The 27,729-nt window shown below is 41.6% G+C and overlaps 1 protein-coding gene across 1 annotated transcript; it reads left to right on the forward strand.

Annotated features, from left to right (window-relative positions):
- The first annotated feature begins 342 nt into the window (after positions 1-342).
- Positions 343-27,361, forward strand: ND-B14.5B (NADH dehydrogenase (ubiquinone) B14.5 B subunit). The gene is made up of 3 exons (XM_068385288.1): positions 343-539; positions 23,505-23,648; positions 27,192-27,361. The coding sequence occupies exons 1-3, from the start codon at positions 371-373 to the stop codon at positions 27,239-27,241; spliced, it is 363 nt and encodes a 120-aa protein (XP_068241389.1). The 5' UTR covers positions 343-370; the 3' UTR covers positions 27,242-27,361.
- The last annotated feature ends 368 nt before the right edge of the window (positions 27,362-27,729 follow it).

Here is a 27,729-nt window from a genome sequence, read left to right on the forward strand (position 1 = left end):
GTTAAAGAAAGTAGATAACAATACCATCTATAAAATATTTATCCACAAATATTCTTGCCGCAGACGACAACCAGTGTAGCCAGATTTGGGAATTTATTCCTAGATTTGGGGAGTTTTGGTGTCTGATGGGGATATTCTGTACAAATTTCTATAAAGAAGAAACAGAGATGAGTAAACCCTTTTGGCGTTGCAATTAATTTACTTGCACTTGCATGAAGTATAGTGAGTAATTTCTATATTAGTAAAGTATACACAATTAGAAAAAAAAATATATTTGTGGAAATTGGGATTTTTGGGTTGTTTTGGGGATTTTTTATAATGCGTTTTGGGGATATTTACACTAACCCATTCTAGCAACACTGACGACATCATGGAGGTTGACGAAAGGACCGAAATTGACCCTGCTGAGTATTTTAACCCAGATCGGCCTGGCCGAGACGTTGGTCCTAGAAGGTTGTGGTATCCCGCTACTGTTGGTGTTGGAGGAGTATTATTTGCATGTTTCGCCAATTCTCTCCAAAGAAGACCAGCTTTCAGCGGTAAGTGTTCTAAGGGAGCCGTACAGTGGTCGACTGGTGTCTTCCTTCGTCGTTTTCTAATATTTATTTTTCCAGGTCACTGACTCGATATGACCCTATATTTAAGTAAACTGTATGCTAGCTGCGGAATTTTATTTATAAATGTTCAGTTTTTTTTTTTTTCTGTTTGTAATTTCTAAATTTTGATGTAATTCCAGGTAGCAAGTAGATTACTGGCATCTCGCCTATTTCATCTTATTTGGCTCATTGAAAGTTTATATCGACTAGATTCTGCTAATTTATTTTGCAAAGGCTGATTATTCATAAATGTAATCTAATAGACCTTGTAAAATTTTTTGAAGGTTGTTTGTATGAGGATGGCCATGTCTTATAAAACGGTGCTGGTTTAGTATGTGGCCTACATTCGAATATGGCCTACCCAATTCCGTGGGGTGTCTGCCGTTTATGGGGACAGGGATATCTTTCTTAATACTAGCCAAATCGTATTTCATTATGGGGTTGATGTTCTTTACAATTTTCTAACATACCATAATATGATGTTAATTTATCGTTTTGACTAATAACACAATTTACCTTTACCACGGCAATATTTTCCAAGTTCAGCATGGTCCGTACGCAAGTCACGGGTAGCTCCTGCTTAGTTTCCAACTTTCCCGATAGACAGAGCCCGTGTCATCCCAGTCTAAGAAACATTCGGTTTTACAAATTAATGCTGTCCCGTCAATCTACATATTTACCCCTTAGTTAAGTATGTAGTTTTCAAGGACACGTCATGTAATCATTCCCGTAAAAAGAGCAGATTTTGGACTTTTTTTACTCGATTTCAAGAAACATTCAGTTTTACAATTTAATACTGTCCCGTCAATCTACATTATTTAACAAATCATTCCCGTAAAAAAGAGCCGATTTCGGACTTTTTTACCTCGATTTTCGGCCGGTCAAAGGGCTGTCCCCATAAACGGCAGAGGCTCCGATATTTCCATACAAATTTTAAATAATTTCTCCATATAAGTTTTACCCAATATATAAAAAGTACAAAAAGGGCAGAGAACCTAACAAACCCACCTAACCTAGGGAGCCTCTGCCATTGCTATCGTTAGTAATGTCAGCGTGCCGTTGGTAACTCTGTGTACCATACGTCAACGTTGGTAACACTGTGTATTATTGGTAACGTTGCTAATGTTATCGTTCGCAGTACATTCGTAAGAGAAGTGACACCGTGCAACTTAAAGTTAGCCGAATTGGTTGATCTGTTTGTTTCCGATTGAAATGAACAGCAAATTCGGTTAAATCACGTTATTTACCATAGGAAAACACATATTATCTGTTCGAAATCTCACCCTGTAATACAATAAAAAATTACCCGAAATTCTATGTGGCCTAACCTAACCTAACAAGCCAGGTAGGCCACATACTAAACCAGCATCTTATAAACTTTATTCTCAGCCCTATTGCTATAAATACAGTAGTCTTAAGGGGCAGCTCCGCCCCCCCCCCCCCTCCCATTAGGTAAAGACATGGCTTTTAGAATAGGTTTGGTGGTGGTCCATGCACAGGGGAGGTCCTGTCCGTTGTTATACAAAGGCTCCAACTTTGGTGAATATGCGATATTTAATTTCTGGCCTAATGCATAAACCATATATTTTTCATACTCGTTATCACATATTTATCCATTTACTAGTTGAAAAAATAAATGGTTTGTGTGACATGAAATTGAAGTATCATAATGTCAGTAATTCACATCATGTCCCTCAAATGGTTTTTGCTCTGCCATGACTTGCTTTGCTTGCAAGTAAATATCTCATTGTCCCTTTGTTCTGGAAAATGGTACATAGATGTGCTGCGCTCGCAATCCATGTTGGTCGCTACTGACCAGAATATGTTTTAAACATAATTAATGACTGAAGTAAATTATAATACATTAAATTTTGATATAGAATAGATTCCCCTGTGGAAGACTTCTTGTGGTGATAGTCATTGTAGAACTGAAGCGAATGGGGAAAATGAGTGGCTCTTGTAAAACAATACCCAGGAACTTATGCATAAATATTTGGAAGCTCTTAATTGGTAAATAAAAGCCAGCAAATGATTACATCATACAAAAAACGGTAAGCTGTCAAAAGCAAATGCAAGCAATGCATGCGCTGTAACCCATAATTATTCTCCCACAAGTAAAAAATGGACTTTGAAAATTATGTTCAGGTTTTAGTTGATCAATATGGGAGTTACTATGCTCCATCCCCAATTAGTTATATAGAGAAAAATGCCAAAATAGCTTGCACTTGTCCATTGCTTATGGTGAATTCCAGTTTCAATAGAAATTAAAGTATACATTAAATAGAATTTATAAGTCTAGTTAAGGTCTTTTCCCTGCTATGCACTACTCTGTCCTGTTAGAGAGGTGTAGTCCCCTCTGGTAAATAAGGACACACTGATCTAAGACAGGTTAGGAAGGGATATGACCAAGCAAAGTGATTCTCTTTGCTTGGTCATATCCCATTGCTTTCATTATAAGCAAAGCAGAATTGAAAAAGCTTTGTTTTTATACTGCATACAATAATAGTAAGGACATTGGAAATTAAATAATCAAATAGATATCTTCAAACTCATTACAATATTATGTACCCTTATAACTTGATAGTAAGGGGCTACTAATAACACAACTGCTTATTTTTGCAAAATGTATCTCTTTTTACTCTTACTTTTATTTATTTGACTTTTAATTTTGCTTTGTTCACCCATGACACGGATAGCTTCCGAGAAAAGTTCTTAAAACTCCCGACAGGTGTTGCAGCTGTCCCAACACTGATTTCCCATATTCTTTATAGTATTATTAATACTCATAGATATTTTCAATTGTTACGTGACTTTTTCTTGGCCAGTCTACTGCCTTCACATTTATTATTGCTAACTCCACCTCTACTACAGTTCTGTAATGTTAGTCTCACCTCCGAAAATGGTAAATTTGAAACTGTACGTTTATTATCATCCCAAAACAGATGCTATTTCCCAGTTTGACGGAATAACAAGTGTTACTGGGGTTTTATTATGTTTTGAACACTTTAGATGATATTAATTAATGGGAAATTTTACTTTGTTTTGAGGATGGGTTAAACTAGTCTTACTTAAGTTAATGACACGAACGTCTAAGGGAGTTTGAAGGAAGTCCTCCTCCCCTCCCCCATATGGAAGGATACATGTCTTAGGTTTGGTTAAATCGGGAACCTTAGGTTAGGTTGTAACCGTTTAGTTAATAATAATAATAATAATAATAATAATAATGTTTATTGGACAAAAAATATTTACATTCAAAGATTTACAAAAAGGAAAAAAGACTCAGTCCAAGCCCATGTGGAGCAGAGCTCTTCGGGCAATAATACAGCGAAATAATATCATCAATTAAGTAAAAATAAAAAATAAAATAAATATGGATATAGATATACAAAATGTACGCATACATATACATAATCATATGTATACAAATAGATACATATAAATGAGAATCTTAGCCTAAAAACAAATGGAAATGCATATTTATATGATAAAGAAAGATGGTATATGAAAGCTAATGGTATATACATTGAAAAATTGTAGATATTAAGCAAAAAACTCAGTAAAAGAACTAGTTTTAAAAATAAAAAAATATTCTAAACAATGAAACATACTTGCGTTGTGGTTAGGTAGGCAAGTATAAATACTCATTAATAAAGCTTAATACCCAGATAACAGGAGATTTGTATATGATTTCTTAAAAGACCGAAAGCTAAGCAGTGCCTTTAGATAAGCGGGCAGAGTATTCCAAAGTTTAATACCTTGGTATAGATACGATTGCTCGCATCTATTAATACGTATGAAAGGAAGAGTTAAGTTTGAATTTCTTGTTCCATATGGATGAACTGATTGTTCCTGAATTATTTTTCGTCTTAAATCTGGAAATTTGTTCAAAATAAGTGTTTGGAACATCATATTCATTAAGGAGAGCTTATAAGTGTCTTCCAGCTTCAATATCGAGAGAGACCGGAAGAGTGGCGATGTATGAGCTAAGTAATCACTGGAGCTTATGATTCTTACCAGTCTTTTTTGAATTACAATTAATGGTTGCAAGACATTTCTACTACTACTCCCCCACGCCGTATTGCAGTAATTTAGTTGATTCCCTTTAAGATAGTGTTTTTCACTCCTAACCTCTAGAATTTCAAGATGTCTATAGTTTTAGATAGATGGATCTCCCTCCAAATATTTTGATTGGAATTGCTTAAATTTCAATAAATACCCTATACCAGCAACACTTCTTGTATTCTTCATTAAGGATATTGTACTTTACTATAAATTTACCCCTGGCTGTGGCACAGAAAGTGGTCAACATTCCAATTTTATATGTTTCCGATTGGCTAGTCCATTAGAGGCTGTTTCTTTAGAAGTAGGAGGGCACTGACTAGTGAAATTCAATAATCATGATTAAACTTTTTCACGTACTGATGCTAAAGTTTGTATTTCTCAAACAGGAAAATTTGTACTTCTCTGATTATGATCGATTGGCCAAAAAGATATTTTTTCTGAATCCCGGAGTTTCATGTTCACAATTATAGAATTTTCAATATATTGTAAAAAAGTGGGGTGAAATCTCTGTATTCAGTACTGAGGTAGTAGGTTGGCCAGGGCACCAGCCACCCGTTGAGATACTACCGCTAGAGAGTTATGGGGTCCTTTGACTGGCCAGACAGTACTATATTGGATCCTTCTCTCTGGTTACGGTTCATTTTCCCTCTGCCTACACGTACACCAAATAGTCTTTACATATTCTCCTCTGTCATCATATACCTGACAATTCTGAGATTACTAAACAGTCTTCTTCACTCAAGGGGTTAACTACTGCACTGTAATTGTTCAGGGGCTACTTTCCTCTTGGCAAGGGTAGTAGAGACTCTTTAGCTATGGGAAGCAGCTCTAAGAGCAGAAGGACACACCAAAATCAAACCATTGTTCTCTTGTCTTGGGTAGTGCCATAGCCTCTGTACCATGGCTTTCCACTGTCTTGAGTTAGAGTTCTCTTGCTTGAGGGTACACTCGGGCACACTATTCTATTTTATTTCCTTTCCTCATGTTTTGTTAAAATTTTTATAGTTTATATAGGAAATATTAATTTTGATGTTACTGTTCTTAGAATATTTTATTTTTCCTTGTTTCCTTTCCTCACTGGGTTATTTTAAATATTAAACTTAGCCGGTGAATATACATATATAGCTTACGTCTCCGACGGTCGACAGACTCCAAAAACTCGCGAGCGATCGCCATGAAGGCTCCTTGTCCATTAGTAGGAGTTTTCAGCAAAGCTGGATCTCGGCTGATAAATTTATAACGAGCAGTCATTAGTTACTGGTTGGTGGAATGTGAGCCCTTCTAACCTTTTCTTTTTGGATTGTCTGTGTTTGTAATGGGAAATCCACATTAAAGCTTTGTGCCCTTTTTGCAGGGTGCATGACTGCTCGTAGTCATCATGCTGTGATGCGTGCAGGTTGCGGTCACCTTTGCAGTGGTCTGAGTATGGCAGAAGAATTAGTCTGAGAGGGACTCTTTAGCTCCTGGGGCTTCCTCCAAACCAAAGAAGTCCTCTGGCTCTCTTTTCTTGCCCTCCGTTGCTCAAACTGATACATCTTCTTTGGTTTCCTCTAAAGCTGAGTCTTCCAGAGGAAAACCGAAGAAAGCGAGTGACCTTGATCTGTCCTCAGGGCAAGCTTCAGATGAGGTGGATTAATCACCTTCCTCCCCCTGAAAGTGAGCCCACTGTTGTAACAACCGACACTGTCGTTTCCAGGATTCCGGACCTATGTTCTGTCCGTAAGGAAGCTGCCGAGGGTTTTAGCTGATGCTAGGACACCCAGGGCTTTTTCTGCTGTGCCTTCCTCATCTGATACCCCACCTCCAGTAGGATATTATCCTCGATCCTCCTCTTCTTTTGTGTTGGTGCTGCCGGTAAGGAACCCTTTGATGACGACTTCTGGCAACGTAGGGAAGAGACCATATCCTCCTCCTCGGTCTAGTACTTTACCTTTGACCTCACCTCTGCTGCTTTTGACCTCCCTTTACAAGCTTATGATACTCTCTAATCTTTGTGAGGATCAGGTGGTACAAAATAAATTTGCCTCTGCTCCTTCTACAGGTACCCGTTGTCCCCTACGTTTGTCTGACAGCGAGACTTCCATGACAACAACTCAAGGCAGAGGAGTTATCCAAACAAGAGCTATGAGACAATGGGAGATAACATCGCCAATGAGATCCACGCGCATGATCACCTTCACACAGTCTACCAGAGACAAATCTTCACACAGGAATCCACATGCAGGTTTCCACTTGCACAGTTTGTATGCTCTCACTCCCCACGCTTTTTCTTACCTTCAGCAAGGTCTTTGTTTTCAAACTTTCTCAGGTATAGGCCTTCACACATAGTACACTGTATTTTCATTCACCCAGCGCAAGGTCTTCACACGCTATGTCATCAGTCATGCCATTGTTCCACTTGGGAATGTTTGTTTGTCACTTAGGACACCGAGTCCCAGGAAAACCAGGGACTCAGACCCTTCATACTGGACTTCAGGATATTAGTCTGGCAATCACAAGATATAAGCTTCAGGGCAATGTTCCCCTTTCTCTTCCCATTGTTCGAGCATGAAGACCTTGGTATTCCACCCCTAAAAGAGAGTAAGCTCTTTCCTCCCTTCTTATTCATGTGGTGGGTCAAGAATATCTTCCCTTGTTTCATCAAAAGTTCATAGAGACTCCTTGTTTTGTATTGACGAGCTACTTAAGGACATCTGTCCACAGGTCCTTGTGCTCTCTTGTTTGTCTTTCAGTGGTACAAACTCCCACCCTATCTCCCAAGAGACAGGTGAAGGTAAAGGACACTATTCGGGCCTCAGAAGAGTCAGTCCTACCTATTGTCCCCGTCTGTTGTATCGACAGGGACTTAACCTATCACCTGAGACACCATCTCTCAGGTTAAGTCCCTTCAGGTTGTTAGGTGTACAGTAGTCATTACCTCTGTACCTCAACAGGTCCTAGTGTGTGATATCCCAAAATTTTAAACCAGCCATCTTCGTTATAGGAACTTCGTCCCTCCAAGCGATAAGTCTCCTATTAAAGGACCAGGGTTTGCATTCGAGTTGGAGCAAATCAGAAATTTTTAGAAATAATTTATAGTTTTCATAACTATACAAATAGATTTTCAATATTAATCTTACCCGATAATCATGTAGCTGTCAACTCAGTTGCCGACAGAAATCTACGGTCGGGATACGCCAGCGATCACTATACAGGTGGGGGTGAACACCACAGCGCCATCTGTGGTCAGGTACTCCAGTACTTCTTGTCAACACCACCTCAATTTTTCCTCTGTCGTGCCTCCGGCTAGACCTACATGGATACGCTGTTGATTCTGGAGTTATTGCTCACGATTTGGTGATGTATTTGCTCTAGAGTTTAGCCTTCGCTATTCAGGAAGCTTTATCATTAGCTTAGCAAGTTTTTGGAATTAATTTGATTTAATTTTTGATTTAATTTTGGTGACGAAGAGAGTATGAACTCTTTCACTTTTAATGGCCGACCCTTCCCTTAGACGGAAGTGTTGGTGTCGAAGAGAGTATAGACTCTCTTTCTTAATTTTGCTTAACAAAAGTTATAGATTTATTTTATATCTCTCCGCCTTTTATAGGCCTCTTCGATTAACTTCCTTTTATTATAAACTTATTAAAATTAATTTTTATATTTGTTTATATTCGACCTTTCCTAATAGTAGGCGGTCTTTTCTTGGAACCGAAGTTAATTAACATTGAGCCCGTCATTTCGTTTTTACCTGTTAACATATTATGCTATTTTAATGTTTTTGAAAGAATTTCTTTGATAGTCTCGTACTGTTTTCAAAGTTGAACTAACGTTTTGTTTTGTCTCTGCAGTTGTTGACGTTCAGAACGTTCAACTTGCGCTCTATCGTTACGATAGAGAGAGAGTATTCACGGTGTCACGTTGCAGTAAGAGTAGAACGATTCTATCGTTTTGTTCATTCTTTCTTAGCTTAAATGGTTTTAATTCTAATAAAGGAACTTTTTATTTGGGAAATCTTTCAGTTTTTTTTTTTCCTTTAACAATAATATGTTTTAACGATATATATAATTGGGCTCATCTCTCAGGTTCTAAGTCAAGAGAGAGAGAGAGAGAGATAGAGACGGAGGGAGAGAGAGGAGGATAAACGTTTCGTTCAAGCGGGTAACGTTGTTATCGTTTTTGCTCTTCTCCCTAGTCTCTTTAGGGGAAGAAGGTAAACGTTTCTAGAGTTTTATTCTTGTTCTCAGGCTTTATGCGGTGAGAGATTTTAAACGTAGTTTATTTGATCTAGTGTTTAGTCTTTTTTCCAGCCACTGAATTATTTATCTTTCATTATGTTTTTCTGTTACATTGTAATACTGTTTTCGCAATTACTAACTTTTAATGAAGGATAGAATTGCGTGTTTCAGGTACAAACCACTTAAAGTTTCGAGTTCAGTGAAATAAGTGCAAACAGAAAATCAAAAGTGATAAAGTGATAAGCGCAAAGTGTTACAGTGTTGCGTTCGAGGGTTCGTCTGTTCGTGCCAGTTGTTCGCCTAGTCTGGGACCTCTTACAAGCTCCCAAGCAGGGGAGAAGTAACGTCGAAGGACTTATGGGTTCATCAGGCCTTGATCGACGAACAGACGTTTCCCTCCGTGGTTTCGGGTGTAACCAACTCACGTAGCCGACGTGATCACCCCACCCACACAAAGACGAGAGAGCCCATTTATTCCTCGTCTGCGGAAGAGGTTTCTCGCAGAAACCATGGACCAAATCTTGCAGCTTTTAAGTGCAAGTTGGTCCCTTCCGCGCAAGTCCAACTCCTAGGTGGTGCCATTAGCACTGGGTCAGTTCGGACTTGCTGCAGTACGACAACTGCACACCTCCCAGAGAGGCAAGGTGGTATCGCAACAGGCAGTAACTCCGTCTGTTGCCGCACCAGCTGTTTTAGACCCTCAGTCTCGACGGACAGTAGCTCCGTTTGTTGTTGTCTTTCTTAAACTCTAGTGGTCTATGCTGCAGACAATGCAGTCTCAGCTTGCGGTGTTGATGCAGGAGTTTCAGGCAGAGAAGGTTAGCACACCTCCTCCTGCGAGCGCTCCTCCACCTCTGCGCAGTCCACCCTGCCAGACGTATGATGTTGAGGCTCCTCCTGCCTCCATGCGTGAGCTGCCGCATTGGGAGTTGCCAGGTACCAGCGCTATGCAGCAACCTCCACTTTCCTTGAGGCAGGAGCCTCATGCTATGCGGCAACCGCCTCAACTCTTGAGGCAAGAGCCTCAACTCTTGAGGCAAGAACCTCAACTCTTGAGGCAAGAGCCTCAACTCTTGAGGCAAGAGCCTCAACTCTTGAGGCAAGAGCCTCAACTCTTGAGGCAAGAGCCTCAACTCTTGAGGCAAGAGCCTCAACTCTTGAGGCAAGAGCCTCAACTCTTGAGGCAAGAGCCTCAACTCTTGAGGCAAGAGCCTCAACTCTTGAGGCAAGAACCTCAACTCTTGAGGCAAGAGCCTCAACTCTTGAGGCAAGAGCCTCAACTCTTGAGGCAAGAGCCTCAACTCTTGAGGCAAGAACCTCAACTCTTGAGGCAAGAACCTCAACTCTTGAGGCAAGAACCTCAACTCTTGAGGCAAGAACCTCAACTCTTGAGGCAAGAGCCTCCTCAACCCTTGAGGCAGACGCAACTCTTGAGGCAGGAACCTCATGCTATGAGGCAGCCGCCTCAACGCATGCAGCAACCGCATTCTTCACAGCATGAGCCTCTCTCTGCGCAGCTACCTCCTCAACCCTTGAGGCAGACGCAACTCTTGAGGCAGGAACCTCACAGGAGCCTCATGCTATGCGGCATCCTCCTCAAACCATGAGGCAGGAGCCTCATGCTATGCGGCATCCTCCTCAACCCATGAGGCAGGAGCCTCATGCTATGCGGCAACCTCCTCTACCCATGAGGCAGCCTCATGCTATGCGGCATCCTCCTCAACCCATGAGGCAGGAGCCTCATGCTATGCGGCATCCTCCTCAACCCATGAGGCAGGAGTCTCATGCTATGAGGAGCCTCATGCTATGCGGCATCCTCCTCAAACCATGAGGCTGGAGCCTCATGCTATGCGGCAACCGCCTCAACCCATGAGGCAGGAGCCTCATACTATGCGGCATCCTCCTCAACGCATGCGGCATGAGCCTCATCCCTTGCAGCATGAGCCTCATCCCATGCAGCATGAGCCTCATACCATGCAGCATGAGCCTCATCCCATGCAGCATGAGCCTCATCCCATGCAGCATAAGCCGCACGCCATGCAACATGCTCTGCTTACCTTACAGCATGCTCTACATACAGCATGCTCTGCATACAGCATGCTCTGCATACCTTACCGCATGCTCCTCAGTCACACATCTTTGGTTGTTGCCAACTCACTAGACTGTCAAGCAGTTTCATAACGTTGCCTTCTAGTCTGCTGCTTTTGCACCAGTGAAACCCTCACTGAGAGAACTTAGCTTTTCTCGGATATGGTTCCTGTAGATGAGAAAGTGCTATTCTCCCTCCTTCTGATATTCCCTTGAGGACTCTGTCATTTGGAGAGGAGCCTTTAGCTGCTTAGCCTCCTATGGACTTTTATTTAAGCATAACATGCTTCCAGGGAGGGTAATGGTTCCACTTCAGTCGCTAACCCCGTCTGTTACCACACCTGCTCCCATAGACCTTGAGCTTTGTTGCAAGACATGCAGTCCAAGCTTAGTCCTTGTTAGAGGATTTTTTGTTTACGGAGTCAGTGTGTCACTGGGAAGACGTTCAACAACCAGCAGAAGTGACTTGGAGTGACGCAGTGCGGCAACCTCAGCAACCCGATAAGGAGTTGTCTGTACGACCCAGACAGTCTAGACAGCTTCGGGTTGTCGCTGTACTTCCTCGCTTCCCCATGGTTGACAGTTCACAGACTGTGCAGCAGTACCATGATCTTGTGTCCGGCTCCGTCAGACGACTAGCTTTTAAGAGCTCCCACAAGTCGTCGCTGTCTGGAGATTCTCAGATGGACTATGGATCTGACCAAGGAACTGGGCCTCCTGGTCAATTTTGAGGAGTCCCAGCTCGTCCCATCCCAGACCATTGTCTACCTGGGTATGGATCTTCAGAGTCGAGCTTTTCGGGCTTTTCCGTCGGCCCCAAGGATCTACTAAGCCCTAGATTGCATCCAGAGCATGCTGAGAAGGAACCGATGCTCAGTCAGGTAGTGGATGAGTCTAACAGGGACACTTTCATCGCTGGCCCTGTTCATCGAGTTAGGGAGACGCCACCTCCGCCCCCTTCAGTATCATCTAGCGGCTCACTGGATAAAGGACATGACGCTAGAGACGATCTCAGTTCCTGTTTCCGAAGAGAGGAGGTCTACTCTCACGTGGTGAAAGAACAGCTTTCTTCTCAAGGAAGTCTACCTTTGGCTGTTCAGAAACCCGACCGCCGTCTCTTCTCTGACGCATCAGACACGGGCTGGGGTGCGACTTTGGACGGACAGGAATGCTCGGGAACATGGAATCAGGAGCTAAGGACACTTCACATCTATTGCAAGGAGCTGTTGGCGGTTCATCTGGCCTTGATAAACTTCAAGTCCCTCCAGCTTAACAAGGTGGTGGAGGTGGACTCTGACAACACCACAGCCTTGGCTTACATCTCCAAGCAGGGAGGGACTCATTCGTGGAAGTTGTTCTAGATCGCAAGGGACCTCCTCATCTGGTTAAAAGATCGAAAGCTCACGCTGGTAACGAGGTTCATTCAGGGCGATATGAATGTCATGGCAGATCGCCTTAGCCGGAAGGGTCAGGTCATCCCCACAGAGTGGACCCTTCACAAGAATGTTTGCAGCAGACTTTGGGCCCTGTGGGGTCAGCCAACCATAGATCTGTTCGCTACCTCGATAACCTAGAGGCTCCCGTTGTATTGTTCTCCAATTCCAGACCCAGCAGCAGTTCACGTGGATGCTTTTCTGCTGGATTGGTCCCATCTCGACCTGTATGCATTCCCGCCGTTCAAGATTGTCAACAGGGTACTTCAGAAGTTCGCCTCTCGCAAAGGGACACGGCTGACGTTGGTTGGCTCCGCTCTGGCCCGCGAGAGAATGGTTCATAGAGGTACTGCAATGGCTGGTCGACATTCCCAGGACTCTTCCTCTAGGAGTGGACCTTCTACGTCTACCTCACGTAAAGAAGGTACATCCAAACCTCCACGCTCTTCGTCTGACTGCCTTCAGACTTTCGAAAGACTCTCAAGAGCTAGGGGCTTTTCGAAGGAGGCAGCCAGAGCGATTGCCAGAGCAAGGAGGACATCCACTCTCAGAGTCTATCAGTCTAAAGGGGAAGTCTTCCGAAGCTGGTACAAGGCCAATGCAGTTTCCTCATCCAGTACCACTGTAACCCAGATTGCTGACTTCCTGTTACATCTAAGGAACGTAAGATCCCTTTCAGCTCCTACGATTAAGGGTTACAGAAGTATGTTGGCAGCGGTTTTCCGCCACAGAGGCTTGGATCTTTCCACCAACAAAGATCTACAGGACCTCCTTAGGTCTTTTGAGACCTTAAAGGAACGTCGGTTGTCCACTCCAGGCTGGAATCTAGACGTGGTCCTAAGATTCCTTATGTCATCAAGATTTGAACCTCTCCAATCAGCCTCTTTTAAGGACCTCACATTAAAAACTCTTTTCCTCGTGTGCTTGACAACAGCTAAAAGAGTAAGTGAGATCCACGCCTTCAGCAGGAACATAGTTTTCACATCTGAAACGGCTACATGTTCCTTGCAGCTCGGTTTTTGCTAAAACGAGCTTCCTTCACGTCCTTGGCCTAAGTCGTTCGAGATCCCAAGCCTGTCCAACTTGGTGGGGGACGAACTGGAGAGAGTACTTTGCCCAGTTAGAGCTCTTAGGTACTATCTAAAAAGGTCATAACCTTTACGAGGACAATCAGAAGCCTTATGGTGTGCTATCAAGAAGCCTTCTCTTCCAAGGTCTAAGAACTCAGTTTCTTACCTATTCAGGCTCCTGATTAGGGAAGCACATTCTCATCTGAAGGAAGAAGACCTTGCTTTGCTGAAGGTAAGGACACATGAAGTGAGAGCTGTGGCTACTTCAGTGGCCCTCAAACAGAACCGTTCTCTGCAGAGTGTTATGGATGCAACCTATTGGAGAAGCAAGTCAGTGTTCGCATCATTCTATCTCAAAGATGTCCAGTCTCTTTACGAGAACTGCTACACCCTGGGACCATTCGTAGCAACGAATGCAGTAGTAGGCGGGGGCTCAGCCACTACATTCCCATAATCCCATAACCTTTTTAACCTTTCTCTTGAATACTTTTTATGGGTTGTACGGTCGGCTAAGAAGCCTTCCACATCCTTGTTGATTTGGCGGGTGGTCAATTCTTTCTTGAGAAGCGCCGAGGTTAAAGGTTGTGATGAGGTCCTTTAGTATGGGTTGCAGCCCTTTATACTTCAGCACCTAAGAGTCGTTCAGCATCCTAAGAGGACCGCTACGCTCAGTAAGGAAGACGTACTTAATAAAGGCAGAGTAATGGTTCAAGTCGTCTTCCTTACCAGGTACTTATTTATTTTATGTTATTTTTGAATAACTAATAAAATAAAATACGGGATACTTAGCTTCTTTGTTAACATGTATGCTGGTCTCCACCCACCACCCTGGGTGTGAATCAGCTACATGATTATCGGGTAAGATTAATATTGAAAAATGTTATTTTCATTAGTAAAATAAATTTTTGAATATACTTACCCGATAATCATGATTTAATTGACCCACCCTTCCTCCCCATAGAGAACCAGTGGACCGAGGAAAAAATTGAGGTGGTGTTGACAAGAAGTACTGGAGTACCTGACCACAGATGGCGCTGTGGTGTTCACCCCCACCTGTATAGCGATCGCTGGCGTATCCCGACCGTAGATTTCTGTCGGCAACAGAGTTGACAGCTACATGATTATCGGGTAAGTATATTCAAAAATTTATTTTACTAATGAAAATGACATTTTCCTTCACTTGACATTTCCTGCCTCAACCTCCCCACAAGTCTTAGGTCAAGATTAAATTGGCTACTGTTTGTGTTGGAAAGGGGATGAGGATTCAACACCTCCTTATAGATTTTAATAACCGAGTTCCAGCTTTTCTGAAATCTTATTCCTATTAAGACTCGGGTTTGTATAGTCAGGAAAAATACAAATTAAATTTAAAAGAAATTGGGATTTTCTAGCAATATTCACTGTGCAAATCATTAGTGTTATTGTTGAGATAGTTAATATGTATTTTTAACATTACAAGTACTTTATTCTCTAATCTAAACAAAAGAGGTTATGTACTGTATATAAGAGTACCTACCTGTATATGTAAATCCATTTCAAATATATAGAACTCGAGTATCCTCCTTTTTTTTTATTTCATTTCTGTTACTCAACTGTATATAGTTGCAAGTAAAAAATTTCAAGTTCTGCCCCCATTCATTGTTTTTACCCGAGTTACCCATATCGAGATCCATACAATGTTAAGAATATGTATACCTTAAAGAGGCATGGGAAGATGTCATTTTACAAGCTGTTCCAACCACAATTTGCTTCTCAACTTCCCAATTAAATCAAATTTTGTAAAAAAAAAAAATTTGTTTTTAAGCCTTCTTCTCAACCTTTAGAGTAAATTACAATGCATTTCAACTGTCTTGTTAATAGCACTGTCGTGCTTTTCTCAGAGAATATTACTGTAATAGAAAATAAACATTTAAATTCATGCATTGAAAGCTTGTCAGTTTTCTATGATCTAGGTGTGGTCTTTATTATCTAGGTAATTTATTTATTCCTCTTTCTCATCTCAAAATATTTATATTTCCTGAAGTCAGTATTGGTGTTTTTCAATATTAATCTTACCCGATAATCATGTAGCTGTCAACTCTGTTGCCGACAGAAATCTACGGTAGGGATACGCCAGCGATCGCTATACAGGTGGGGGTGAACACCACAGCGCCATCTGTGGTCAGGTACTCTAGTACTTCTTGTCAACACCACCTCAATTTTTCCTCTGTCGTGCCTCCGGCTAGACCTACATGGATACGCTGTTGATTCTGGAGTTATTGCTCACGATTTGGTGATGTATTTGCTCTAGAGTTTAGCCTTCGCTATTCAGGAAGCTATATCATTAGCTTAGCAAGTTTTTGGAATTAATTTGATTTAATTTTTGATTTAATTTTGGTACGAAGAGAGTATGAACTCTCTTTCACTTTTAAATGGCCGACCCTTCCCTTAGACGGAAGTGTTGGTGTCGAAGAGAGTATAGACTCTCTTAATTTTGCTTAACAAAGTTATAGATTTATTTTATATCTCTCCGCCTTTTATAGGCCTCTTTGATTAACTTCCTTTTATTATAAACTTATTAAAATTAATTTTTATATTTGTTTATATTCGACCTTTCCTATAGTAGGCGGTCTTTTCTTGGAACCGAAGTTAATTAACTTTGAGCCCGTCATTTCGTTTTTACCTGTTAACATATTATGCTATTTTAATGTTTTTGAAAGAATTTCTTTGATAGTCTTGTACTGTTTTCAAAGTTGAACTAACGTTTTGTTTTGTCTCTGCAGTTGTTGACGTTCAGAACGTTCAACTTGCGCTCTATCGTTACGATAGAGAGAGAGTCTATCACGGTGTCACGTTGCAGTAAGAGTAAACCGATTCTAGCGTTTTGTTCATTCTTTCTTAGCTTAAATGGTTCTATTCTAATAAAGGAACTTTTTATTTGGGAAACCTTTCAGTTTTTTTCCTTTAACAATAATATGTTTTAACGATATATATAATTGGGCTCTTCTCTCAGGTGCTAAGTCAAGAGAGAGAGAGAGAGAGATAGAGACGGAGGGAGAGAGAGGAGGATAAACGTTTCGTTCAAGCGGGTAACGTTGTTATCGTTTTTGCTCTTCTCCCTAGTCTCTTTAGGGGAAGAAGGTAAACGTTTCTAGAGTTTTATTCTTGTTCTCAGACTTTATGCGGTGAGAGATTTTAAACGTAGTTTATTTGATCTAGTGTTTAATCTCTTTTCCAGCCACTGAATTATTTATCTTTCATTATGTTTTTCTGTTACATTGTAATACTGTTTTCGCAATTACTAACTTTTAATGAAGGATAGAATTGCGTGTTTCAGGTACAAACCACTTAAAGTTTCGAGTTCAGTGAAATAAGTGCAAACAGAAAATCAAAAGTGATACAGTGATAAGCGCAAAGTGTTACAGTGTTGCGTTCGAGGGTTCGTCTGTTCGTGCCAGTTGTTCGCCTAGTCTGGGACCTCTTACAAGCTCCCAAGCCCAGGGGAGAAGTAATGTCGAAGGACTTATGGGTTCAGCAGGCCTTGATCGACGAACAGACGTTTCCCTCCGTGGTTTCGGGTGTAACCAACTCACGTAGCCGACGTGATCACCCCACCCACACAAAGACGAGAGAGCCCATTTATTCCTCGTCTGCGGAAGAGGTTTCTCGCAGAAACCATGGACCAAATCTTGCAGCTTTTAAGTGCAAGTCGGTCCCTTCCGCGCAAGTCCAACTCCTAGGTGGTGCCATTAGCACTGGGTCAGTTCGGACTTGCTGCAGTACGACAACTGCACACCTCCCAGAGAGGCAAGGTGGTATCGCAACAGACAGTAACTCCGTCTGTAGCCGCACCAGCTGTTTTAGACCCTCAGTTTCAACGGACAGTAGCTCCGTTTGTTGTTGTCTTTCTTAAACTCTAGTGGTCTATGCTGCTGACAATGCAGTCTCAGCTTGCGGTGTTGATGCAGGAGTTTCAGGCAGAGAAGGTTAACACACCTCCTCCTGCGAGCGCTCCTCCACCTCTACGCAGTCCAGCCTGCCAGACGTATGATGTTGAGGTTCCTCAAGCTACCTCCATGCGTGAGCTGCCGCATTGGGAGTTGCCAGATACCAGCTCTGTGCAGCAACCTCCACTTTCCTTGAGGCAGGAGCCTCTTGCCACGCGGCAACCTCCTCAACACTTGAGGCAGGAGCCTTATGCTTTGCAGCAACCTCCTCTACCCTTGAGGTAGGAGACTCATGCGTTGCGACTACCTCCTCCATCCTCGAGGCAGCTACCTCTTGCGGTGCGACAACCTCCACCATCCTCGAGGCAGCAACCTCAACTCCACCTCTGCGCAGTCCACCCTGCCAGACGTATGATGTTGAGGTTCCTCAACCTACCTCCACGCGTGAGCTGCCGCATTGGGAGTTGCCAGATACCAGCGCTATGCAGCAACCTCTTGCGTTGCGGCAACCTCCACCATCCTTGAGGCAGCAACCTCAACTCTTGCGGCAGCCAACTCCACTCTTGAGGCAAGAACCTCAACTCTTGAATGGGCTCTCGTGGCATGGTTGGTTTCGACCTGGCCTTTCATTAGAAGGGGCTAGCGTTCGATCCCAAGTATGAGGTAGAAATTTATTTCTATTTGAACACGATGTTGTGTTGATATTTATCCATATTGACTCATTAGGGGTAATTTGAATGAATTACTACCAATTGTGTCACGTGGTGGCCCGGGGAAATCTGGTAAAACTCGCTGGTAAAGAGACTGATGTCTCACCAGGTAAATCCTCGGACAGCTAGATTAGTGTCAGGTTCAGATTTCTTTAAAAAATCTTCCTCTACCCATGAGGCAGCCTCATGCTTATGAGGAGCCTCATGCTATGCGGCATCCTCCTCAAACCATGAGGCAAAAGCCTCATGCTATGCGGCAACCGCCTCAACCCATGAGGCAGGAGCCTCATACTATGCGGCATCCTCCTCAACGCATGCGGCATAAGCCTCATCCCTTGCAGCTTGAGCCTCATCCCATGCAGCATGAGTCTCATACCATGCAGCATGAGCCTCATCCCATGCAGCATGAGCCTCATCCCATGCAGCATAAGCCGCACGCCATGCAACATGCTCTGCTTACCTTACAGCATGCTCTACATACAGCATGCTCTACATACAGCATGCTCTGCATACCTTACCGCATGCTTCTCAGTCACACATCTTTGGTTGTTGCCAACTCACTAGACTGTCAAGCAGTTTCATAACGTTGCCTTCTAGTCTGCTGCTTTTGCACCAGTGAAACCCTCACTGAGAGAACTTAGCTTTTCTCGGATATGGTTCCTGTAGATGAGAAAGTGCTATTCTCCCTCCTTCTGATTTTCCCTTGAGGACTCTGTCATTTGGAGAGGAGCCTTTAGCTGCTTAGCCTCCTATGGACTTTTATTTAAGCATAGCATGCTTCCAGGGAGGGTAATGGTTCCACTTCAGTCGCTAACCCCGTCTGTTACCACACCTGCTCCCATAGACCTTGAGCTGTGTTGCAAGACATGCAGTCCAAGCTTAGTCCTTGTTAGAGGATTTTTTGTTTACGGAGTCAGTGTGTCACTGGGAAGACGTTCAACAACCAGCAGAAGTGTCTTGTTGTGACGCAGTGCGGCAACCTCAGCAACCCGATAAGGAGTTGTCTGTACGACCCAGACAGTCTAGACAGCTTCGGGTTGTCACTGTACTTCCTCGCTTCCCCATGGTTGACAGTTCACAGACTGTGCAGCAGTACCATGATCTTGTGTCCGGCTCCGTCAGACGACTAGCTTTTAAGAGCTCCCACAAGTCGTCGCTGTCTGGAGATTCTCAGATGGACTATGGATCTGACCAAGGAACTGGGCCTCCTGGTCAATTTTGAGGAGTCCCAGCTCGTCCCATCCCAGACCATTGTCTACCTGGGTATGGATCTTCAGAGTCGAGCTTTTCGGGCTTTTCCGTCGGCCCCAAGGATCTACTAAGCCCTAGATTGCATCCAGAGCATGCTGAGAAGGAACCGATGCTCAGTCAGGTAGTGGATGAGTCTAACAGGGACACTTTCATCGCTGGCCCTGTTCATCGAGTTAGGGAGACGCCACCTCCGCCCCCTTCAGTATCATCTAGCGGCTCACTGGATAAAGGACATGACGCTAGAGACGATCTCAGTTCCTGTTTCCGAAGAGAGGAGGTCTACTCTCACGTGGTGAAAGAACAGCTTTCTTCTCAAGGAAGTCTACCTTTGGCTGTTCAGAAACCCGACCGCCGTCTCTTCTCTGACGCATCAGACACGGGCTGGGGTGCGACTTTGGACGGACAGGAATGCTCGGGAACATGGAATCAGGAGCTAAGGACACTTCACATCTATTGCAAGGAGCTGTTGGCGGTTCATCTGACCTTGATAAACTTCAAGTCCCTCCAGCTTAACAAGGTGGTGGAGGTGGACTCTGACAACACCACAGCCTTGGCTTACATCTCCAAGCAGGGAGGGTCTCATTCGTGGAAGTTGTTCTAGATCGCAAGGGACCTCCTCATCTGGTTAAAAGATCGAAAGCTCACGCTGGTAACGAGGTTCATTCAGGGCGATATGAATGTCATGGCAGATCGCCTTAGCCGGAAGGGTCAGGTCATTCCCACAGAGTGGACCCTTCACAAGAATGTTTGCAGCAGACTTTGGGCCCTGTGGGGTCAGCCAACCATAGATCTGTTCGCTACCTCGATAACCTAGAGGCTCCCGTTGTATTGTTCTCCGATTCCAGACCCAGCAGCAGTTCACGTGGATGCTTTTCTGCTGGATTGGTCCCATCTCGACCTGTATGCATTCCCGCCGTTCAAGATTGTCAACAGGGTACTTCAGAAGTTCGCCTCTCGCAAAGGGACACGGCTGACGTTGGTTGGCTCCGCTCTGGCCCGCGAGAGAATGGTTCATAGAGGTACTGCAATGGCTGGTCGACATTCCCAGGACTCTTCCTCTAGGAGTGGACCTTCTACGTCTACCTCACGTAAAGAAGGTACATCCAAACCTCCACGCTCTTCGTCTGACTGCCTTCAGACTTTCGAAAGACTCTCAAGAGCTAGGGGCTTTTCGAAGGAGGCAGCCAGAGCGATTGCCAGAGCAAGGAGGACATCCACTCTCAGAGTCTATCAGTCTAAAGGGGAAGTCTTCCGAAGCTGGTACAAGGCCAATGCAGTTTCCTCATCCAGTACCACTGTAACCCAGATTGCTGACTTCCTGTTACATCTAAGGAACGTAAGATCCCTTTCAGCTCCTACGATTAAGGGTTACAGAAGTATGTTGGCAGCGGTTTTCCGCCACAGAGGCTTGGATCTTTCCACCAACAAAGATCTACAGGACCTCCTTAGGTCTTTTAAGACCTCAAAGGAACGTCGGTTGTCCACTCCAGGCTGGAATCTAGACGTGGTCCTAAGGTATCTTATGTCATCAAGATTTGAACCTCTCCAATCAGCCTCTTTTAAGGACCTCACATTAAAAACTTTTCCTCGTGTGCTTGACAACAGCTAAAAGAGTAAGTGAGATCCACGCCTTCAGCAGGAACATAGTTTTCACATCTGAAACGGCTACATGTTCCTTGCAGCTCGGTTTTTTGCTAAAACGAGCTTCCTTCACGTCCTTGGCCTAAGTCGTTCGAGATCCCAAGCCTGTCCAACTTGGTGGGGGACGAACTGGAGAGAGTACTTTGCCCAGTTAGAGCTCTTAGGTACTATCTAAAAAGGTCATAACCTTTACGAGGACAATCAGAAGCCTTATGGTGGGCTATCAAGAAGCCTTCTCTTCCAAGGTCTAAGAACTCAGTTTCTTACCTATTCAGGCTCCTGATTAGGGAAGCACATTCTCATCTGAAGGAAGAAGACCTTGCTTTGCTGAAGGTAAGGACACATGAAGTGAGAGCTGTGGCTACTTCAGTGGCCCTCTAACAGAACCGTTCTCTGCAGAGTGTTATGGATGCAACCTATTGGAGAAGCAAGTCAGTGTTCGCATCATTCTATCTCAAAGATGTCCAGTCTCTTTACGAGAACTGCTACACCCTGGGACCATTCGTAGCAACGAATGCAGTAGTAGGCGGGGGCTCAGCCACTACATTCCCATAATCCCATAACCTTTTTAACCTTTCTCTTGAATACTTTTTATGGGTTGTACGGTTGGCTAAGAAGCCTTCCACATCCTTGTTGATTTGGCGGGTGGTCAATTCTTTCTTGAGAAGCGCCGAGGTTAAAGGTTGTGATGAGGTCCTTTAGTATGGGTTGCAGCCCTTTATACTTCAGCACCTAAGAGTCGTTCAGCATCCTAAGAGGACCGCTACGCTCAGTAAGAAAGACGTACTTAATAAAGGCAGAGTAATGGTTCAAGTCGTCTTCCTTACCAGGTACTTATTTATTTTATGTTATTTTTGAATAACTAATAAAATAAAATACGGGATACTTAGCTTCTGTGTTAACATGTATGCTGGTCTCCACCCACCACCCTGGGTGTGAATCAGCTACATGATTATCGGGTAAGATTAATATTGAAAAATGTTATTTTCATTAGTAAAATAAATTTTTGAATATACTTACCCGATAATCATGATTTAATTGACCCACCCTTCCTCCCCATAGAGAACCAGTGGACCGAGGAAAAAATTGAGGTGGTGTTGACAAGAAGTACTAGAGTACCTGACCACAGATGGCGCTGTGGTGTTCACCCCCACCTGTATAGCGATCGCTGGCGTATCCCTACCGTAGATTTCTGTCGGCAACAGAGTTGACAGCTACATGATTATCGGGTAAGTATATTCAAAAATTTATTTTACTAATGAAAATAACATATTACTAAATTTTGATCATTATATTCACAATTCTGTAGTTGTGTGAACAGAAAAGTATTGAATTCAGACATAACTGTCATCTAATCAGTGGGAACCAGGCTGGTGCAATCCTTTGCCTGCTTAAAAACAGCCTATAGGAAACATTAAACCTCATGATCCTTCCGAACTCATTCATTGTGCATTGGTATGGTACTTTATAGTGGAAAAATCTTTTTGAATTTGTGTGGAATATACAGTATGTCAAATTGTTTTATCTCAACAAATACATGGTATTCGAGCAAGTAATTACTGAACCATTCTACTTTAATAGTACAAACTACTGAGGTGTTCCTAATGACCTTTTGGAAAAATTTGGTAATTTATTATTTACGGTTATTACTGTATAGCACATTCATTGACCAGCCCCTAGGCACTAATGCAGTTCCCCTGCTGCACTAAAATGTTCTCAAGCTGCCCTTAAGGATACTGAAGGTGCTCTGGCCATTTTTTGGGTTGACCAGATGACTTTCTTACACCGCTTTGCTTCAGCATCAGTCAATCCAAATCTCATTGCTGCTTTTGCTGTTGTCTTATTTAGCACAGTATGGATGTTTTAACCTTTGAAGAGTGATCTTGCTGTGCTTTTATATATCATCCTAGTTGCTTGCCTTGATTTTGTTATCAGTGATTCGAGAGACATTGAGTCAAATGGGAAGTTGATGAAATATTCCCTATTTTCCTCTTTATAATTTTGTTCTTTTACATATATATTCTTTCTGTTTTTGGAGGGGTACATTGTTTTTGTAAGAAATGATTAGAAAGACTTCTCTACATGAAGTGTTCTGCCCCACTAAACATGGTGGTGCCTCTCTTCTTCGAATCCTTAAAGACGTGCAAGTTATGGAAAATTTGTGGGATTATTGACAACTCACGATCTGTTGGTCTCGTCATTTCTTATATTTTGCTGGTAAGCATGACTGAACTGTCATTGTTTGCATAAACTATTCAGGATTAGATTTGTAGTTTGGGATACCCTCACATAGCTTAGGCTATTCACTAACTATCATTTCTTTAGGAAACAATTAAAAAATATATTTATCACACTCTATTCAGCTTGTTTATTGAACAATTTATAAACATTTAATAAAGTAGTATGATAATTTTACTGATCTGAATTGTATACCAACCCGGCAAAATAAATATATTATACCAATATTTAATATAATCTTTGTTTTTACTAATGATATCCTGTCTTTTCAGGTATTCAGAGGCATATTCTTTGGGGCGCAATAGGCGTGATTCTTGGAATTACTGCTGATAGTTATGGAAAGAGAAAGGCAGCACATCGTGATCTTATGCTCTATAATTATATAGTTACTCACCCTGAAGATTTTCCTCCAATTGGTAAGAAGGGGTTCTTAATTTTCTACTTAGTTTTATGCAGATCCAAACTTCAGAGTTATTTATATGGGGTTTAATCCTATGTTGATCTCTACGACCAAAAAGAATGGTAAAGGTACCTAACTGGCAATTATGTAATAGGCTACTAGGCAACCCTATTACTGGGCAATGACAAATGGTGAACGTGGGTGAGTATCCATGTCCACTTTCCTGGCAGACTTCACTTTTTTCTTTGGGAGCAGCTATAGTCTAAGCAAAGATTCTGAGCGAAATAAGCCCCACCCCTACACGATATCATAGCTAATCATGTTATCTCCCACATTAACAGCAGTCACTACACATCCCCTTTAAGTGATTATTAGGTATTATAGTTTTAAATTTTTAAGGGCATGCATTGTTACTGTTGCTAATGTGGAAGACAACGTGATTGGCTATGATATCATCAGGGGTGGAGCTTATTTCACTCGGAATCCCTGCGGCAACTGTAGTACAGACCAAACGTTAAGTTGTGTCCTGACAGAGGCTGTTAATTCTTTTCCTAGCTCTTTCAGTTGAATGAATGATTGCTGCCTTCATTCTTTATTATGTAGGGGAAGCAATATATACGTAAATGAGGTGTAAAGGGTGGATTCTGTAACTGAATTATAGCTAACCTCTCCTGTTGCTGTGGAGACTGCTACTTATGAGTGTGACCCCTCGGGAGACTTGGCTTTTCTGAGGTCTTGCAGGCAAGCACTTCGTGTGTCTCTTAAGAGAGCTGGTAGCTAATATTTTGATTCCCCGTGTCCAGACTCCTAAGCCGTGCTGTTGGACAAAGGGTGAAGGAGCTGCTCAAGTAGTTCTGTAGCCAGCCCAATTCCCACATGGGACAGAAAGCATATTATTTAAAGCAATGTGTTCAATGTAAATCTGTAGGAAAGGTAGAATGACTGTTTCTATTGCTTCTTTTCTTTCCTTTGAGAATGAAGCATTTGAGCAATTACATGATGGAAAACATCAATACTGGTAAGCTACATTTTTGAGGACCCTTCTAATTAGACTGGATCTGTTATTTCTCTCCCATCCTTCTTAAAGGGGGGAGGGATGGTTGAATGAGTACGCATTGGCCACCATACATCAGATATTTAGTCCCAGGCAGCATTAACCATTTTAGGGAGAGAGATTCATTCATTCATCAAGTACTAGGCAATCCCTATCAGTCTACTCATTTATATGATGCTGTAGTAATTTTCCTCGCTCCCATGTGGGACTAGGGAGAGTGGCATGTTCCAGGGGAAAAAAAAGAACCTACCTGTTTGGTGCTAGTGGACTTCTTCCCAGCAACAAATAAGTTTTCCTATTTTAAAAGACAAAAAGGTTTGTATATTTGTAGGAACAAATGTCCAATTTTAAAAGTAATTTTCCTAGCTTTACAAACCCAAGTCCTTTAAAGTTAAACTTCCCACTTCAGCCACCTTTCCTAGTCATGAGCCAAGAATCAAAAGTTTAATATATGACACAAGAGTGAGTGGAGCTACTTCCCCATTAACGATTTCAATGGCTGTTCCAGATCTGCTGAAGATGCCATGTTTATTAAGACTTAGGTTTGTATAGCTAGGAAAAGTAAAAATTGGTTTTAAAATTCATCTCCTTGATATATTGTATTATTTTATGTCATTAGAAAATGAATTAATAGTTTATTTGGTTAACCATGTGAAGGGTATAGGTGCAATTTTTTTTTATTTTATCACATTCTTCAGGTCTTGTCTTTGGTATGTTAATTATGTTATAGGACTCCAATTGAATGTTTGTGTGTTTATGAGACTGGGTATTATTTATTCTGCGTTTAAGTTGTCATACTTTTGCAAATTAAGTCTGCAATAAATCTTATTCAGTAAAATCTTTGGTAAATCCTTGAAACATGCAAAGTTTAAGTCCATTATGTGCAGGGGATTGCAGATTTAACTTCTGAAGCAGAATCTGTTTTGGTTCTTGAATAGACAAGTTTCATTTCTTTCCCTTTACTATGTATGATCAGTTTTGGTGAGGTACATGAATATTTTAGGGGGTTTAATATTTTATTTTGCTATTTACAGAAAAGTGACATTCTCTTTGGTCAGAGTATCAAAGATACTAGAGTTTAAAAGGATCTTTTAGAAATTTCTGTACTACTAATTCTTGTCATGATAGGCCATTAATACAGTACTCTATTCATCATACGTTTGATGACACCAATTGAATGGTATGTCAGGACTATAACTTAAGCTTTTTCTTTTTTGATATTAGGTAATTTATTATAAAGTTCCTGGGTTGGTTTGTTCATCTGATGACACCTTTCACTTGTTAATTCCTTCTATTTGGTATTTATCATTTACAATTATTTGCTGTGAGATTTGGTTCCGTAGGTTACTCATTTCTTGTCATTCTGATGGAATGTGATTTGAAAATCAAATTTCTACTTTACTTCATGCACTTCATTTATAGAATTAACACCTTTCCTTTATCTGGGGGAACTTTGTACACGGAGCATGAATCTTTGATATTTAATGAACAGTTTAAAAATGTAATCATTTCCCTATCTGCTCAGATTTATGGATGGTTCCCTCTTGCCTCCCTACTTTTAGTGGTTGTCATTTCATTATTAATTTTATGTTGAAAGAATGATTGTGGTAATATGGGTACAGTGAAGCCGGTTCATGCAATTATTTTATTGCCATACTATTTTTACCCAAGGGAACAAATAGCTATTGTATAAATTATGGATGTTGTAAAGTTTTAAGAGTGATTGTTGGATCTATTCTTTCTTAGAAGGAATGCTTCCTATTCTAAATGAGTCTTCACCTGAATACTTCTCATTAATTAGAATGTTATCAGTTTATGATTATGAATTAAGGTGCAGTAGCATAACTCTATTAATCTTTCTGGTACCTTCTGCTTTCTTAATTTCCATATAATATGTCATGGTACTTACCTTCTTGAAGACCTACTATCTTTACCCGAGTACTTTGTTGAGGCCCTATAATATCTTACTCTTTACATGGTAATCTCATATATGTAACTTATAATAAATGCTCTTGTTGACAGTAACTCCTATGGGAGGGAAGTGAAAATTATCAATTATAATAGTTCTCAGCCTTTCACCTATAACCTTTTCCAATTATTTCACAAAAATGAGCAAAACAAGAGTATGTAGACTAGTGAGCTTTCAGGAGTTAGTAAAAAAAAAAAATGGTTACTGTATGAGTTGGATGCTTCCCTTAGTGATCAAAAGTTCTTATAAAACTCTAAAATGTGTTACTGTATGTATGAAGTTTTGACAAAGATTTCTCTAACTCGTATACATCATGTGAATTGTGCAATAAGCAAGTGCAGATAAAGTATTCAGTAGGGTTTGAAAATAAAATGTGACTGATGTGTGAACTAGGTAGCCTGTAACAGAAATTGATTGTCTCTAGTTAATAACAAATTTTCAAATAAACATATTTACGTTAAGAATGTTGTAAAGTAGTGATCACATATTTCCAAATTAGAATGTTCTCTAAATTTATTTTTTTATTCACTTTTCAGAGAGGAAGAAGTACGCAGATGTTTTACAGAGTTGGGTTCCAATACGATAGATTCGTAAATGGTTAAGCTTGAAATTGTAATCCATAAGTGGATTTGTTGGATATACTAGTGGCTATGATTTAAGTGTTTAAATGTTTTTAATAATGTAAATAAAATATTTTGGAAACTGATTCACGAATGATTTTCCTCGATTTCAGAGTTATTGGTAGTATTGATAATGGTTTGAAGATGACTTGAAAGATCCTTTGATGCAATTACTACCGAGTGTTTTGGTTACAGGCAGTTTTACTATTAGTTTGTTTTAAAGTTGAATATCATTAAATTTTTAAAACTTGGTACACTACTGTACTTGGAGGATTTAGGAACCATTCTAAACCTATAACCTACCTCTGGCAATTGAGCGTGTGTGCTAGAACAAGTCTTACCTGGAATGATCCTTGCTGACAGCTTTACAGCAGTGTTCAATGCCCAGATGCGCATGTTTTTCAACTTGCAAAGACTGAACGAGACAGTCCCTCCTTGTTTGTTGACATAAGCC

This window comes from Palaemon carinicauda, chromosome 13, assembly GCF_036898095.1.
Source record: "Palaemon carinicauda isolate YSFRI2023 chromosome 13, ASM3689809v2, whole genome shotgun sequence".
NCBI classification, from domain to species: domain Eukaryota; kingdom Metazoa; phylum Arthropoda; class Malacostraca; order Decapoda; family Palaemonidae; genus Palaemon; species Palaemon carinicauda.

What these genes read in the sequence shown, in the direction of transcription:
- ND-B14.5B (XM_068385288.1), top strand. Translation starts at nt 371, where the DNA reads ATGGAGGTTGACGAAAGGACCGAAATTGACCCTGCTGAGTATTTTAAC. An exon ending in AAGAAGACCAGCTTTCAGCG is followed by an intron (nt 540 to 23,504) that starts GTAAGTGTTCTA and finishes CTGTCTTTTCAG; the next exon opens with GTATTCAGAGGCATATTCTT. An exon ending in TGAAGATTTTCCTCCAATTG is followed by an intron (nt 23,649 to 27,191) that starts GTAAGAAGGGGT and finishes TTCACTTTTCAG; the next exon opens with AGAGGAAGAAGTACGCAGAT.